The sequence below is a fragment of the Neofelis nebulosa genome, chromosome X (assembly GCF_028018385.1).
Source record: "Neofelis nebulosa isolate mNeoNeb1 chromosome X, mNeoNeb1.pri, whole genome shotgun sequence".
Classification (NCBI taxonomy): domain Eukaryota; kingdom Metazoa; phylum Chordata; class Mammalia; order Carnivora; family Felidae; genus Neofelis; species Neofelis nebulosa.
In genome coordinates, this window is record NC_080800.1 from 108,502,831 (window position 1) to 108,521,208 (window position 18,378).

Genomic DNA, 18,378 nt, shown 5'->3' on the forward strand with positions numbered 1-18,378 from the left:
ATATTTGTTGGGCACCTATCATGTGCCAAGCAAGCATCGTCTTTAGTACTGGTCTACAGCACTGAACATAGTAGATAAAATTCATGCCCTTGTTGAGCTTGTATTTTAATAGGAAGAGAATATGACCCAGGACTGTCTGGTTCCAAGGACTTGATTCCATTCTATAATCTAATGTAATGTCTCTGACCAGTTCTTGTGTGATGTTACTATTTTACAATGAGGCTGAATTTTTCCCTTTTTAGACACAGCAGAACCATGCACCAAGGAAACCAAAGTATCTCCAAATTCTTCCTCCTGGGACTCACTGTGGGGTCTGAACAGCAGAAGCTCATCTTTATGCTGTTTCTGTGCATGTATCTGGTCACCGTGGTAGGAAACTTACTTATCATCCTGGCTATTATCAATGATGCTCACCTTCATAGCCCCATGTACTTCTTCCTTGCCAATCTATCCTTCAATGACATCTGCTTCACAACCACCACAATCCCCAAAATGTTGGCAGACATCCCAAGCCAAAGCCCAACCATCTCCTTTGCAGGATGCCTCACACAAATGTACTTTTTTATGTTGCTGGTGGACCTGGACAATTTCCTTTTGGCAGCCATGGCATATGACCGGTACGTTGCCATCTGTCACCCATTACACTATGCTGCATTACTGAACCCCAAGCGTTGTGCCCTGTTGGTAGTGACTCCATGGGTCATCTCCAATCTTGTCTCAATACTGCATCTCAGTCTGCTGAGTCTCTTGACTATCTGTGATCAGAGAAAAATCCCACACTTTTTCTGTGACCTGGAACCCATTTTAAGGTTTGCTTGCTCAGACACTCAAATCAACGACTTGACAGTCTTAGTTGTTGGGGGAGCAGTTATCTTTATCCCCTTCACCTTCATTATTGTCTCCTATGCCATTATTTGTTGCACTGTACTTGGTGTTACTTCAGCCAAAGGGAAGTGGAGAACATTCTCCACTTGTGGCTCCCATCTCTCAGCTGTGGCCCTCTTCTATGGATCCATTGTTGGGGTATACTTTCTCCCCTCTTCTGCCTACTCAGCAGAAAGGGATAAGGTAGCTGCCATCATATATACAATTGTAACTCCCATGATGAACCCCTTCATTTATAGTCTGAGGAACAAGGACATGAAAGGAGCACTGAGGAGACTATTCAGCAAGAAAACCTTTTTCTGGAGGTGGTTAGCCCTGCCATAAGAGACACCTCGATCAACTTTCTAGACTTGGATTAGCACACAGAGGGTCCAAAGCCTCAGGCTATTGTGCTACTATGGTAGTTGCTCATTCATTTCCTGCCCCCAATCCAGGTCCAAGATTCTAGATCAGGTTCATCTCTCCATCAAAAACAACAATAATGAAACAGAACAAAAATATGCCTTTATTCCACAATTTTTTACCAGTTACATAGAGCTCTCCCTGAATAAGCTCATGGCTGTATAGTCAGTACTTACTATTTGTTCTCTAATTTTTGGTTTGTGTTTCCCTCTCATCTCTACCAAACTCTATATGTTAGATCATTGATAGGAAGGGATGAAGGAGGGAAGGAGGGAAGGAGGGAAGGAAGGAAGGAAGGGATGGAGAAAGGAAGGAAGAGAGGGAGGGAAGAATTGGTAATAGCCCAATATCTTATAGACAATACCATATTAAAGTTCACAACTCCCAAATAACTTGATTCTCACAATAACTCTTTGAGGTAAATACCATATCATTCTTATGTACTAGGCAAGAGAAAAGATGTGCGAGCAGAAGAAAAGCAAGCTAAGAGGAACACAATCATGTCACTTGTCCTGCTCTGAACCCTACAGATGCTCCCCACCAAAGATAAACGTCTTTTAAGCATTTAAGAACTTTTACCACCTGGATATACTTATATTTTCAGGAGTTTGAACCATCATTCATTAACCCCTACCCCACCACTTTCAGAACACCCTACATTCCAGCTACAGTGAACACCTTATCATTCTTTGAGCAGTCTATGGGTTTGCATGACTCTTGTCTTTGTACATGTTACATCTTCTCTGGATTATCAGTTCCACTTTCTTCCTATAGACATTTGACACTTTTTAAAAGACTCCAGCTCAAGTCTTACATTCTGTGTGAATTCTTTCATAATTCTCCCATCTCTTTAGGTAAAATTATTCCCTTTTCTCCTCTAGGCCCCTGCAGCACTTTATTTTGTCATTGTATCATTTATCACAATAAATTATAATGATCAGGACATTTGTTGATGCTATCCAAGATGATCTGAGCTCTTTGTGGTGTGGAGGAACTAGTTTTTATTAATATTTGTAGCTCTAGCCTGGTATAATTCCTGGAACAGAGTAGGTACTCAGTAAGCAAAATTACAAAAAAAAAAAAAAAGTCTTTCAAAAGAGAAAATTTAGTTTTAGTTTATCTCGCGCTGACTTGTTGAGTAATATTAGAGGAATCAACTAATAATATCTCTGAGATTTAGTGCCCCACTGATACCATCCAAGAAACAGTATACTAACTTTTGCATACTAGCTACCCACATGGACCATACAGGACCTGTTTGAGATTAAATCATTCTGAGACAGAAGGCTGTTGAAAATGCCATACTGGGTAGGTGCCAGGAGTCCAAAATAAATCCAGAGAAATAGAAAGAAAATCAAGTATTAAAGGTATACAAGAATATGAGAGCTTGAGGTAATAAGCATTTTTGTGTGGGTATAGAAGCTAAAACATGATACCTGGTCCCTTTTATGGTGTATCTGTGCATTATCTTAACACTTGATCACAGAGGAGACTGCAGGGTTTTCATGCATCTAGTATTGCTAAAATGTATCCCATTGCATTATACCATCTGGGTTGAATGACACTTTCAGGGCTGGGTTTGTGATTTTGTGGGCTACACAAGCACTGCAATAGTCTAGTCAATAATTTGCAAACTTGTGCTAATCACAACACTATTTTGTTACTACTGGTCAGCAGAGAGATTGAGCTAAATTTATAAATTGAGATGAATATTTAAAATGTAGATCAATTTCACATTGCCATGAAATTTTTATTTTACAAAAGGACCAGTCTACAAAAATTTGGAAATTAAAAAAAAAACTAGAAGCATTAGATTCTTCTTCTCATTCTCCTCCTCTTCCTCTTCATTTTCCTTCCCCTCCTTGTTCTCCTTTGTCTTCTTCAACATAAAATCTTAAGCAGGGCTCTGTATGATGAGTACTTTTTAGCCAATGCAATCAGAATCTGATATTGGTTAATTTAAAATTCAGTCAAAGCAGAGTCATTACACACACACACACACACACACACACACACCCTAAGACCTTATTTTTCAGGATACTCTATTTTCACTTACTCCATGAAATATATATTCCTTAGTTAATCTTTTGATTTAAGGCCAAGACCTTTTCTTTGACTGCAGGTTGACTGAGTTCTGTGCAATCGTTCTTGCATAAACCTTATCCTTTAATGCATCTTCTTTGACTTCTAGCTTCAGTTTCTTTAAAGTGAAGCAAAAAATAGTTTAAAAAATAAATAAAGTAAAGCAAGAACTTGAAGACACTTGCAAAGCAAACTAAGTGCATAATCTTCCCTGGATAGTTTTTAATTTTGTTTCCAATTTTTTATATCTAAATAATCAATAACAATGTTTTTAGTGACTTACCTTAATTAGTCTTCTTAATGCATGTAACTTAGTTTTTATAGAAACAACTTTCTTTTGCCTTCATATTGTGTTGGCTTATGTGATTTTATTAACTCTTACTAAAAATTAGACTTGCAAAAACAAGTGCCACTAACACAAATAGATTTTGGAAAAACAAAGCTGACTCTTGGTAAGGTAACACAGAATTGGTGGGACAAAACTATAACTGTGTGGGCATATAGAGAGTAGCTGACTAGCTACAGGTATTTATCAGGGTATGGACATTACCCAGAATGATTTGTGCAGAGAACACAGAGTGTCTCTAATCTCAAGTTATTTATGTCCAGATCAGTTAAGAGAGAGGTCAATGTTTTCAAAAGATAAAAGCTGGTATGGTTAAAGCTGAGGCAGGGGACCTGAGAGCCTGCCCTTTCAGTCTGCTCCTCACCTTATCTTGGCTCATCTGTAGAAACTTGGTCTCTAATTGGAAGCAAGAATGGATACCAGCAGCTGACTATAGGGTGCCCATGCTCTGAGAAATATTTTTTTCCTCCTTTGCCCTTTTTAAACTAACAAAGATTGTTGTTGCAAGATGAATATATATATATATATCATTGATCCCCACCCCCAAAACACACTCACCAAGTTGATGAGGGATAAGCAAAAATAGTATACAGAACAGAAAGTAATGGGATGGAACCATTGACACACAAACGAAATTAGATGTCAGGTCCCAGGTCACACCTTGAGGCCAGAAGAAACCAAATTAGATAATGTTTAGCCTAAGCTGTTGATGAGATGACAGAAAAAGCTTTTGTAATGCCTGAATTGCAAGTGGGACTATCTAAGAGAAGGCCCCGACTGTATGCTGCTGATTTTACTACTTTGGAGAAAAGGGAGCTCTTTGGAATACGTGGCTTCCATAGGCAGGAACTATATCTTATTCATCTCTGAGGCCCTACTCTCCACTTTGGTGCCTTTCATAGAGCAAGAGCTAAAACTACCTCTGAAATAAATGAGTAAACATTTGCATATAGGCCCAAGGTTTGGGGCAGAATTTTACCTGAGTCTGGGTTTTGAGATAAATCAATCATCCTATCCAGAAACATCTGAAGCTTCAGCAGATCTGATGGCATATTCTACGGCCAGAACAAATTTATTTGTAAATAAGATAGGTAGTGACTTATGGAGTATGACTTGAGACATTTCAAAAATACAAAAAGAGGGGTGCCTGGGTGGCTCAGCCAGTTGAGCTTCTGACTCTTGATTCGGCTCAGGTCGTGATCCCAGGGTCATGGAATTGAGCTTCGTGTCTGGCTACGTGCTGACTGTGAAGCCTACTTAAGATACTCTCTCTCTCTCTCTCTCTCTCTCTCTCTCTCTCTCTCTCTCCCCCTCCTTTGCCCCTCTCCACTACTCACATGCTCTCTAAAATAAATAAAATGAAAACAAAATTTAAAGACAAAAAGGAAAAGGCATATGTGACATACTTATGGGACTGTATATGAAGAAATGAGAAAGCCCACCACTTTTATTACATATATATCTGATCATGATGTTTTCAATGCCAGATTAGGAAAATGTTTCCTATAATACTGGTAGCTTATAGTAGTCTGGGACAGACTATCTTGATGCAGACCACTCAACAAAAGAAAAAACACACTCATAAAATACACTGATAAATGAATGATGCCTTTACACTCTGAGTCAGCAAAGAAAGAGATACCTACTGAAAATTATGGTGGAGAGCTTTTCTTTGAGAGTACATTAGTGGTCACAGAATCAAACAGACCTAGCTTTGAGTCTTAGTTCCTCCAATTTTTATCTATGTGATCTTGATTAAGTCACTTCACTTATTTAGTCCTCGAATTTCTTCATGCTAAAGTGAGGTTAGGGGCACCTGGGTGTCTCAGTTGGTTAAGTGTCCGACTTCAGATCAGGTCACGATCTTATGGTTCAGGTATTCGAGCCCCGCATCAGGCTCTGTGCTGACAGTGTGAAGCCTGCTTGGGATTCTCTCTCTCTCCCTCTCTCCCCCTCTCTCCCTGTTCCTCCCTGACTCATGCTTTTTCTAAATCAATCAATCAATCAATCTATCTATCTTAAGAAAATTAAAAAATGAGGTTAATAATACCTATCTCAGCAATTTCTTTCAAGGATTAAATCAAATATTGGATATAAAGTGGCACATGATACATGCTTACTTAGTAAATGTGAATATACTCTCTTCCTTCCTACATGTCTAGACCCTGAGGGTCCAAAAGAACATGAACTTTGTTCCAAGTCTTATGGAAGTTGACATCAAAGATGATAGGGACTTACAGAACTTTCCAAAAGTAAAAAAGATAATTTGAAAATAAAAATAGACATGGAAGAAAGAGAAGAGTGGTATAAAGAATCAGCGGAAAAATACAAAAATCCTCCACAAAATATTAACAAGATGAATTGAACAATACATTAAAAAGATCATACACCATGATAAAGTGGGATTTATTCTAGAGATGGTTCAACATCTGCAAATCAGTCAATGTAATACACCACATTAACAAAATGAAGGATAAAAATCATATGATCATCTCAATAGATGTATTAGAGCATCTGATCATCTCAATAGATGTATAAGAGCATTTGACAAAGTACAACATCCATTTATGAGAAAAATCTCAACGAAGTGGATAGAGAAGGAATGTACCTCAACGTAAAAAAGGCCATATATGACAAACCCGGAGTTAACACCATATTCAACAATGAAAAGCTGGAAGCTTTTCCTCTAAGATCAGGAACAAGACAAGGGCCCCCACTCCTGCCACTTTTATTCAACATAGTATTGGAAGTTCTAGCTAGAGGAATTAAGCGAAAAAAAGAAATAAAAGGCATCCACGTTGGGGAAAAAGAAGCAAAACTGCCACTGTTTGCAGATGACATAATATGTATAGATTACCCTACAAACTCCATCAAAAAACTGTCCAAACTAATAACTTGATTCAGTAAAGTTGCAGGACCCAAAATCAATAGACAAAAATTTGTTAACCTTCTATACACCAATAATGAACTATCAGAAAGAGAAAGAAAACAATCCCATTTACAATTGCATCAAAAGAGTAAAATAACTAGGAATAAACTTAATCAAGGAGGTGAAAGACCTGGATACGGAGAACCACAAGACATTAATGAAAGAAATTGAAGTTACAAATAAATGGAAAGATATTCAATCACAGATTGAAACACATGGTATTGTTAAATTTTCCATGATACCCAAGCAATTTACAGATTCAATACAATTTCTGGGAGCCCGAAGCAGAGATCACCTTTAGATCTCACCTAGAAAACATTGATTAAGTTAGTATGCAATGGCAAGCAGATCAGTCCATTGTCCCAGTATATTAGCTCCATAGCCTCTCACATCTCCTACAGAGAACATAGCTTAATGCTGTGTATGCAGCAGATGCTTTGAGAAACTTTCATACTCTTTGGGGAAAGTAACCCCAAAATAATTCAAAAGAGGGAAACAATGTTTAGTACAAGGTCATTAATTCTGAAGGTCACTACATTTTCAAACTCACTTGTATATTTATACTCCTATATGCAGTTAGTTACAAGCGCTCGATTTCTGAAGTTCATTGACTCTACATTCTGGTAACAAATATGAAATGTACACTTCCTGCCCAAAAGAACCTCACAGAGGTGGAGGTAGTTACAATACAAGATAAAAAGTGATGTAGGGAACCATCTGAGCACTGAGTCCGAGAAAGTAGTGACTACATCTATTGCTCCTGTGTGGGACTTTGGAATACAGAGGCTTAAGACTCCTGAAGAGCTCAAAGTAGGATTCTCATTGTTTTGGACTGGTACCATTCTGAGGCAAATGATCTGCTAATCCAGTATGACCATGGAACTGACATCCTCTGTGCCCTCAAAGACCATGTCACACCGTGCTTTCATACACAGTACCCTACTTGCTTCTGCGCAAAATTTGCACTTGCCAAACATGCATGTTTGCTTAATATTAGGCAGTTCTGGCACACCCAAAGACAGTGCCCCTCAAGCTACTTAAATGCATTTGTATGACAGAAACAGTGTATACACAAAACAATGGGGTGAACCAATAGCCCAAGACAGGGAAATAGTCTACATTCCTGAGAGGTGATGGAGCACAGTGCTAAGAGGAAAAAAATATGTATGTGCACTTTGCCTTTCACAGAGGTCAAAGAACTCTTTGCTAACAATACCATCACAGAGGTCAATTAATTTAAACATGCCTCTATGTTGTTACTTTAAATGGAGAAGAACTCTTGATTTGAAATCTCACAGGCCACTCAGAGAAAGCGTACCTTAGACTCTAGCATCTAGAAGAGAAGTTCTCCATCATGGCTGATCATAAGAATCTCATGTGCTGATATCAAGACCCCATACTGGATATACTTGGTCAGAATCTTTGCATGTGGGTCCTCATCACAGTTTTTGTTTGGAGGGTCATGAATTTTACTGGGGTACAATTGCCATCCCCAAATGCACCCAACTTAAGTATACAGTTCAAAGAATGGAAACAAATGCATATACCAGTGTAATTACCACCTCAAAATAAAGTACATTTACTTCACTCCAGAAAGTTCCTTCCTGCCTCATTCCAGTCAATTTGTCCTGTTGTTGGCATGCAATCACTGATCTTTTTTCTCTGGCTACATATTAGTTTGTCTGTCCTAGAATTTCACCTAAGTGAATTCCTACAGTACCCATAACATCGCTTTTTAAAGTTTCCACAAGTGATTCTGAGGGACAATGTTGGCAACCCCTGATATAGTAGTTTCCATACAGGACAGAGTCAAGGATGAGCAGCATGAACTGAATACAAACCAAAGGGTTTGGTTTCTAGAAGTATATGTTTATTTAAATTATGATTTGAAAAATCATCCTTATAAAATTCCTGTGGTTCAAAACTAAGGGCCATGCAAAATTATTGGATGAAAATTGAAATTTTCATTTAGCTACATTTTAAAAACCTATTATGTGTCAATTAGTACATAGCCAAGTGACGCATCTATCTCTCAGATCAATCCCCCAACCAACGTTTTAAAAAAATTCCGCCTCAGTGAGAAGTCATCCAGGTACCAAAGCACATTACTTAGCAGTATGAAATTACAGCGTGGAAAGGGAATGAAGTCTGGGGTTAAGGATACATTTTAATAGGCTCAGTCATAAGCTCCATAATAGGGCTTGCTAGCATGAGCTGAATTAGTAAGTATATAAACAAGACCAATTACCTGTTGTCATGGAGCAATGGTTTGAACTCTGCCACTGTCTCCATGGGTATCTTCGTTCTCAAGATTCCTCGTTAACAAATGATATTAAACCAGATGTCTTCAAAGGTTGCTTCTGACCTCAACATTCTATGATTCTCTTTTAATGACTTGATAAAAATGTTGCCTAATACTAATGCTTAATATTAGTTTGTAATGTTTATAACAAAGATCTCTTCGGAAGAGTTTGTGAGTTCAGGTAATTGCAGTTCTTTGAACATTGTGTTATATATTGTTTTTAATATTCCTTTGAGAGTAATGTAGAAATTCTAACAAGATGCCAAACTTTATTTAAAGAAATTATACCATCAGGCAATTACCTCAGCTTTACAGCTTTTTCTTTCTTATCGCAAGAAAGGAAAGGTCTACAGAATGAAATTAGTTCAACGTTTTGAATGTGTATAGGCAAGAACATTTTTCTCTCTTCACCCTTCATAAACCACTCAAAGAACAGGCATTTGAAATCTGAATCCAGGATAATAAATGCAAATCTTCCTAGAGTGTCCATAATTTCACTGGGGCATGAACCTCGCATACAAGAGAAAGTCTATGTAACCCACAAAACCGTACCACTGTTTAGACAGCCATCTCAAAGATGGCAAGATAAGGAGACCATCTAGAGAATATGCTAGCTCAAGTAAAAAAAGAAAACAACCTGTATATGCTTAAGTCACAATGTAAAAACTACATATTAGTGATGATGGTATTAAAAGAATTACCTATATCCACACTGATGAGATTCGGTCACAATTCTATTAAAACCAAGGTACAGTATCGGGAATATTGTTAATAATATTGTACTAACTTTGTATGGTGACAGATGGTGACTACACTTATCACCGTGAGCATTTCATAATGTATATAATTGTTGGATCACTGTGTTATATATCTGAAACTGATATAATATTATATGCTGACTATATTGCAATAAAAAATAAAAATTAAAAAAGGAATGCTAGATGGAATGTATTCCAAAAGAATGCTTTGTGGAAGACCAAGAAAATATGACTCCACAAAATAAACGAACAAACAAATCAACAAACAGGAGAATCATACCTGTAAGTACAGAGAACAAACTGATTGTTGCCAGAGGGGAGGAGGGGCAGAGGGAATGAGAAAAATGAGTGAAGGGAAGTGAGAGTTCCAGGCCTTCCAGTTCTAGAGTGAATAATTCATGGGGATGAAAGGCACAGCATAGGGAATATAATCAATGATATTATAACAGTGTTGTAAGGTGACAGATGGTAGCTACAGTTTTGGTGAACACAGCATAAACCAGAGAGAAGTTGAATCGCTATGTCGTACAACTGAAACTAATGCAAAATTGTGTGTCAACTATACTCAAATACATTTTTGTAAAACACCACTTCATTGAGAATTGTTGGAAATATGGTAGCATATGTGTGAATCTAAACTTATAAAAGTACTCAATTACCACAGGTCAGTGAAAATCCACTGTCATGATTATAAGCCTATCAGGGATATATCCTGATCTAGATGTTTTTTTAAAAGATCGTTCTTGTTCAGCGTGGAAAATAGATTCACAGATAAGGCAAGAGAAAACTTAGAGCTGCACAGAGTTTGGGGCAATACATGATAGTATGAGAAAGGAACATGGAGAGACAGGTCTGTATATAAGACAAATTTGGGGAATGGAATACACAGTATTTGCTGATGAAATTCAAATAAGGGCCAAAAGGAAAGGATGGTATAAATGTGACTCCCAGTTTTTGGCTTGAATAACCAACTTTATGCAAGTTCCATTTTTGGAAATAGAGAAGACTATGCTTGCAAACAGGTTTTGGGGTGAAAAACTAGGAGTTTCATCAAGCAACTAGCCTGACCATATTCCTCCACTCATAAATCAAATCTACCAGGAAAACTCATCTGGTTAAAACCAGCTTAGCATGACCCAGTGCTCACAAGCTGTAGTTCCATATTTTAATTTTTGTGTGGTTTCAACATAGATTATGAAGGGAATAAGTCACATTACAATACTTGCACAATGACAGATATCTTTGTGCACAATTTGATTCACCATTCAGAAATTTCCAATTAATAAAACAATGGAATATTATTTAGCCTTAAAAAAGGAGAGAGATTTTACTATTTGTGACGATATGAATGAAACTGGAGGATGTTATGCTAAGTTAAATATGCCAGGCACAGAAAGAAAAATGCTTCATGATCTAATTTATATGTGGATTCTAAAAAACAGTCAAGTACATAGATGCTGGGAGTAGAATGGTTACTAGGCATGGAGAGATGGAGAAAATAGGGAGCTATTGGTCAAAGTATATTAAGTTGTGGGAATGCAAGCTGGTGCAGCCGCTCTGGAAAACAGTATGGAGGTTCCTCAAAAAACTAAAAATAGAACTACCCTATGACCCAGCAATTGCACTACTAGGCATTTATCCAGGGGATACAGGTGTGCTGTTTCGAAGGGACACATGCACCCCCATGTTTATAGCAGCACTATCGACAATAGCCAAAGTATGGAAAGAGCCCAAATGTCCATCGATGGATGAATGGATAAAGAAGATATGGTATATACAGACGATGGAGTATTACTCGGCAATCAAAAAGAACGAAATCTTGCCATTTGCAACTACGTGGATGGAACTGGAGGGTATTATGCTAAGTGAAATCAGTCAGTCAGAGAAAGACAAAAACCAAATGACTTCACTCCTATGAGGACTTTAAGAGACAAAACAGATGAACATAAGGGAAGGGAAACAAAAATAATATAAAAACAGGGAGGGGGACAAAACAAAGAGACTCATAAATATGGAGAACAAACTGAGGGTTACTGGAGGGGTTGTGGGAGGGGGGATGGGCTAAATGGGTAAGGGACACTGAGAAATCTACTCCTGAAATCATTGTTGCACTATATGCTAACTAATTTGGATGTAAATTTAAAAAAAATAAAATAAAATTAGAAAAATAAATAAAAGTATATAAAGTTGCAGTTATGTAGGTGACTAAGTCTAGAGATGTAATGTACAACATGACAGATATAGTTAATAATACTGTATTATATTATATTGTATTCAATACGAAAAATTTGCTGAGAGAGTAGATTCCAGGTGGCTTCACGACACACACACACACACACACACAAAATGGTAAGTGTGAAGAGATAGATACCTTAATTATCTTAACTTTAGTAATCATTTTCACTGTGTGAATTTATAATCTTAAAACATCACCTTTAATATACATAATTTTATTTTTAAAAACACAGATGTGTAAATCAGATATATATAGAGAGATGTTTGAGATATTTTTTCTTTTCTGATCCAGATATTTCATCTTATGGACCATATTTTGAGCATGCCAAGAAAAGATAAGCATTATGTGGTCATTCTAAAGACCACTTAGCAGAAAAAAGGTTTCTTTCTGGAATTCTCATATGGCAAAGGATCACTATTATTTGGCCACCTGCCTGACCAATGTTGCAAGTGCCACAACCTCAAGCATCTGGGCATATTTTTACACTTTTCCATGTCAAGAGAAGATTTGTCAAGGCTGTCATTCTTTAAGACATGTCATAAAAATGTCATGGTGTGATTCCTTCTTAAGCAAGAGACAAGGCCTAGGTTGCCATGACGCCAAACAATTTAATAAAAAGTACAAAATTCAATCAATCAATCAGTCAATCCTTCCATTTCCAGAAGGATCAAACAACTTGCTGGGTATAATGTGACCTATTCTTTTAATATCTTGAAGGGATGACCAGAACTTTTTTTTTGGAATCAAAGTTTATACCTTTATTTTTTTAAATTTACATCCAAATTAGTTAGCATATAATGCAACAATGATTTCAGGAGTAGATTCCTTAATTCCCCTTACCCACTTAGCCCATCCCCCCTCCCACAACCCCTCCAGTAACCCTCTGTTTGTTCTCCATATTTAACAGTCTCTGATGTTTTGTCCCCCTCCCTGTTTTTATATTATTTTTGTTTCCCTTCCCTTATGTTCATCTGTTTTGGGGATGACCAGAATTTTTACAGCAACTTTTAGTATGATGATAAAAATAGTTGAGGCAAACAATTGCCTTTCAAGTTTCCTACTTAACTGGATATCTCAAATAAAAATGCTAATGTTGCTGAAATGGGTTGATAAATGTTCTCCAAACTCCACATCACTATACACCTTTGGGCAATTTAAGTTGCCTTCATATTTCAAGCTCATTATAGTAATAGAAATCAGACCTGCAATAACAGACTAACTTTCAGCGTGAGAACCCGGTTTCCCCTCCCTAATAAGATATGATATGAAACTGATGGTTATAGGACATATATGTGAATTGTAACTCCTATCATGTGGCTGTGTTGCACTGAGCAAGTCATGATCCCTTATTCTCATTCCTGTTGGGTCAATGGTATGCAGTTGTGTAATGATTTTTATGGATTTAGAGTAAGTTTGTGGTTGACATGATGAATCTGTAGTCAGGGCCAGGAACTGTTTGTCTATCTTTCTCTATCTAAACTTGTCCAGCAATTTATTATTCTATCATTGGAAAAGAATGATTTGAGGCAGATTACAAAGCTAAACAAAATACAAGATACATATGAAGCCATGAATAAGGTTAATGTGTAAAGTGTATGTAATAATCTCTGTAATGTGCTAAGAAATGACCCACACATTTGGCTCAGACCAACACAGTACCAGAAGCAAAGGGTGAAATACACTCAGTGACAAGAGTAGTTATAAGAATGTTATAAAACGAAACCATTGTGGGGTGTCTGAGTGGTTCAACCGGTTAGGCATCCGACTTTGGCTCAGATCATGATCTTGTGGCTCGTGAGTTGGAGCCCCACCTCGGGGTCTGTGCTGACAGCCCAGAGCCTGAAATCTGCTTCAGGTTTTGTGTGTCCATCTCTCTCTGCCCCGCCCCCCCTCAAAAATAAATGTTAAATTTTTTTTTTTTAAAAAAATCATTGTGAGAGGGGTGCCTGGGTGGCTTAGTTGGTTAAGCAGACGATTTCGGCTCAGGTCATGGTCTCATAGCTTGTGAGTTCGAGCCCCGCGTCGGGCTCTGTGCTGACAGCTCAGAGCCTGGACCCTGCTTCAGATTCTGTGTCTCCTTCTCTCTCTGTCCCTCCCCCCTCGCATTCCGTCTCTCCTTCAAAAATAAATAGACATTAACATTTTTTTTAATAAATAAAAAATAAAAAATCACTGTGAGAAACATTTTTCTTAGTATCAAATCCAGAGAAAAATTTGTACTATGGGGTTTTTATAAAATTGGAAAATACATTATAGAGAATAATATCCTCAAAAGCATCCTGGAAGTAAAGTACAGTAAGTATCTAGTTTCATAGAACTCTTGATGATATACCTCAAAACAGGCTGATAGCATTGTCAAAAGGCAATCTCATTAAAATAATTCTACAAAAAGACAAAATAATGTGGTCTAAATATATATCTCTTTGATGATTTGGTTTGATTACCAAATACAAGCCTAGAGAAGAGAGAAGAGAACGTAACATATTTCCTTTAAGTTTTCATATGCATCCTTTTTTCCCCTCACAACTCAGCTTTAGATAAAATATAAGCAAGCAACACAAATTAAAACTGTGCTTTCTGATTACCAACTGGGGTAAAGATTTTCCAGGTTATCAATTAAGAACAAACTCATAAGCTTTAGTAGTTGCCTACATGGCTTTGAGATAGATATCACATCATGAAGATCACTCATTTCTCAATGGATGGCCACATATTGGATATTCTCCAAATTTGAGCAAATAGGCCAAAAGGTCCCAAAGTTCTATTATGACCCAGTGTGTTTGTTTTATTTTTTTAATTTAACCTCTATAATTCAGTGGTGTTAAATATATTTACAAGGTTGTGCAACCATCACCACTATCTAATTTTAGAGCATTTCCATCACCCCCAAAGCCGTCACTCCCCAATTTCCGATCCCTCCTGCCACTAACCTACTTTGTGTCTCTATAGAGTTGCCTATTCTAGACATTTGATATAAATTAAATCATACAATATGTGGAGTTATGACTGGCTTCTTTCACATAGCATGATATTTTCAATATTGATCCATATTGTAGGGTGTGTCAGTACTTTATTCTTTTTAATGGCCAAACAACATTTGTGAATATAGCAAATTGTGCTGATTCATTCATCAGCTGATGAACATTTGGATCTTCTCATTTCTGTGCTATTATGATTAACACTGCTGTGAATATCCATATACAGGTTTTTGCATGGAGATATGTTTTCAATTATCTTGAGTATATACCTAGAAGTGAAACTGCTGGGTCATATGATAACTCTATGTAAAATGTTGAGCAACTGTCAAACTATTTTCAAAAGTGAACACAACATTTTACATTCTCACTAGATATGTAGGATTCAAATGTCTCCACCCTTGCCCACACATGATTTTCCATCTTTTTATTATAGCCATTCTAGTAGGTGTGAAGTGGTATCTCATTGTGATTATGATTTGTACTTCCTTAATGACCAGTGATGTTAAGCATCTTTTCATGTGATCACTGGCCATTTGTATATCTTCCTCACAAAAATGTCTACTCAAATCCTTGGCCCATTTCTATTATTTGTATTTTTATTCTTGAATTGTAAAAGTTCTTTATATATTCTTAATGAATATTCTTTTAACGTTTATTTATTTTTGAGACAGAGCATGAATGGGGGAGGGTCAGAGAGAGAGGGAGACACAAAATCTAAAGCAGGTTACGGGCTCTGAGCTGTCAGAACAGAGCCTGATGTGGGGCTCAAACTCAGGGACCATGAGATCACGACCTGAACCGAAGTTGGACGCTTAACCAACTGAGCCACACAGGCGCCCCAGTTCTTTATATATTCTTGATACAATTCCCTTAATGGATACGTTATTTACTAATATTTTCTTTAATTCTGTCCATTGTCTTTTTCACTTTCTTGATGGTATTCTTTTTTTTTTTTAATTTTTTTTAACGTTTATTTATTTTTGAGACAGAGAGAGACAGAGTATGAACGGGGGAGGGTCAGAGAGAGGGAGACACAGAATCCGAAACAGGCTCCAGGCTCTGAGCTGTCAGCCCAGAGCCCGACGCGGGGCTCGAACTCACGGACCGCGAGATCATGACCTGAGCCGGTCGGACGCTTAACCGACCGAGCCACCCAGGCGCCCCTCTTGATGGTATTCTTTGAAGCACAAATTTTTCAATTTTGACCAAATAGAATTTACCTATTTGTCGTTGTTGTTGATGTTGTTGATTGTGCTATCAGTGTCATATCTAACAAGCCATCGCATATTTCAAGGTCATAAATATCTACATCTGGGGTTCTATCTAATAAAAGTTTTATAGTTTAGCTATTATAGTAAAAACCTTTAATCAATTTTTAACTTTTGAGTTAATTTTTGTAGATGATGTGAGATAGCAGTACAACTTCATTTTTTTTTTGCATGCGGATATCCATCCAGTTGTTCCAGTACTGTTTGCTCAAAGATTACTCTTTCCCCCATTGAATTATCTTGGCACACTTGTGAAAACATAAATTATAAAAGTATGAGTTTATTTCTGGATTCTCAATTCCATGCCATTGATCTATATGTCTGTATTTATGCATGTACTATCCTGCCTTACTATTACTGTAGCTAAGTTCTGAAATCCATTAAGTTTGAGTCCTCCAACTTATTATTTTTCAGATTGCATTGGTTGTTGCGGGTCTCTTGTACTTTCATATGAATTTTAGGATCAGCTTCTCAATTTCTGCAAAAATGGAAGGTGGGATTTTCATGAGGATTGCATTGAATCTGTAGATCTCTTTGGAGGGTATTGCCATCTTAATGTTAGTCATCCTATCCATGAACTATTCATTTAAATCTTTTAAAATTACTTTCAGTGATATCATGCAGTTTTCAGTATATATGTTGTGCACATATTTTAAAAGTTATTCCTAAGTATCTTATTCTTTTTGATACTATTGCAAATGGAATTACTTTCTTATCTAATTTTTACATTTTATTGTGAGTGCAAAGAAATACAACTGATTTTCCGTGTAGATCTTAGCACCTGTAACCTTGCTGAACATATTTACTAGATCAATAGTTTTTGTGCATTCCTTAGTATTTGCTGTATACAAGATCATATTATCCATGAATACAGGTAGTTTTACTTCTTTTCCAATCTGGATACTATTTTATTTCACTCTCTTCCCTAAATGCCCTGGATAGAAGCTTCAATATTCAATATAATGTTAAATAGAAGCAGAGAGGAAACATTCTTGTCTTGTTCCTCATCTTATGGGAAAGCTTTCATTATTTCACAAGTATGATGTTACCCGTGAATTTTTTGCAATGCCCTTTATTAGGTTAAGAAATTTTCCTTCTATTAATATTTTATTGAATGGTTTTTATCATAAAAGGAGGTTGGATTTTGTCAAATACATTCTCTGAATCTATCAAGATGATCTTGTGATTTTTGTCCTTTTTCTCTTAATATCATGTACCACTTTTATATATTTCTATATGAGCCATTCTTGCATTTGTGGGATAAACCCCATGTAGTTATGTTGTATAATCTTTTTCATTTGTGGCCAAATTGTATTTGCTAGCGTTACATTGAAATTCTTTCTATGGACAAATGGAATTTGAAATTAAAAACACAATACCATTTATAACAGCACTCCCCAAAATTAAATACTTAGGTATAAATTTAACATTATATATAAGATATATATGAGAAAAACAACAGAACTCCAATGAAATAAATCAAAGAACTAAATAAATGGAGAGATATCATGGATGACTCATACTGTCAAGATGCAGTTATTCCTGACATGATCTATAAATTCAATTCAATCTCAATCAAAATTGCAGAAAGTCATTTTGCAGCTATTAATAAACTGAGTTTAAATTTTATGCAGCAAGGCACAAAACTGAGACCAGCCAACACAATATTGACAGACAAGAACAAAGTTGAAAAGACTGATACTACCCAAGATCAAGATTTACTTATGTAACTACAATAATCAAGTCAGTGTGGTATTGGTAAAAGAATAGACAAATAGATCATGGAACAAACTAGATAGCCCAGAAATAGACCTGCATAGGTACAGTCAACTGATCCTTGACAAAGGAGCAAATGTAGTCTTTCCAACGAATGGTGGTGGAAAAACTGGACATCCGCACTTTAAAAAAACAAACAAAAAGAATCTAGACACAGACGTTAAACTTTTCACATAAAAATTAACTCAAAATGGACCAAAATGTAAAATGCAAAACTATAAAACCCCTAAGAGGTAATAGGAATAAATCTAGGTGACATTGGGTTTAGCAATGACTTTTTAGATATTACACAAAAGGTACAATCCATGAAAGAAATAATTGATAAGCTGGAGTTCATTAAAATTAAAACCTTTTTCTCCCTGAAAGACAATGTCAAGAGAATGATAAGACAAGCCATCAACTGGGAGAAAATATCT

At 36.6% G+C, this 18,378-nt stretch overlaps 1 protein-coding gene across 1 annotated transcript; it reads left to right on the plus strand.

Moving 5' to 3' along the window:
* The first annotated feature begins 255 nt into the window (after positions 1 to 255).
* Positions 256 to 1,209, plus strand: LOC131502142 (olfactory receptor 1468-like). The gene has a single exon (XM_058712732.1). The coding sequence runs from the start codon at positions 256 to 258 to the stop codon at positions 1,207 to 1,209; it is 954 nt and encodes a 317-aa protein (XP_058568715.1).
* The last annotated feature ends 17,169 nt before the right edge of the window (positions 1,210 to 18,378 follow it).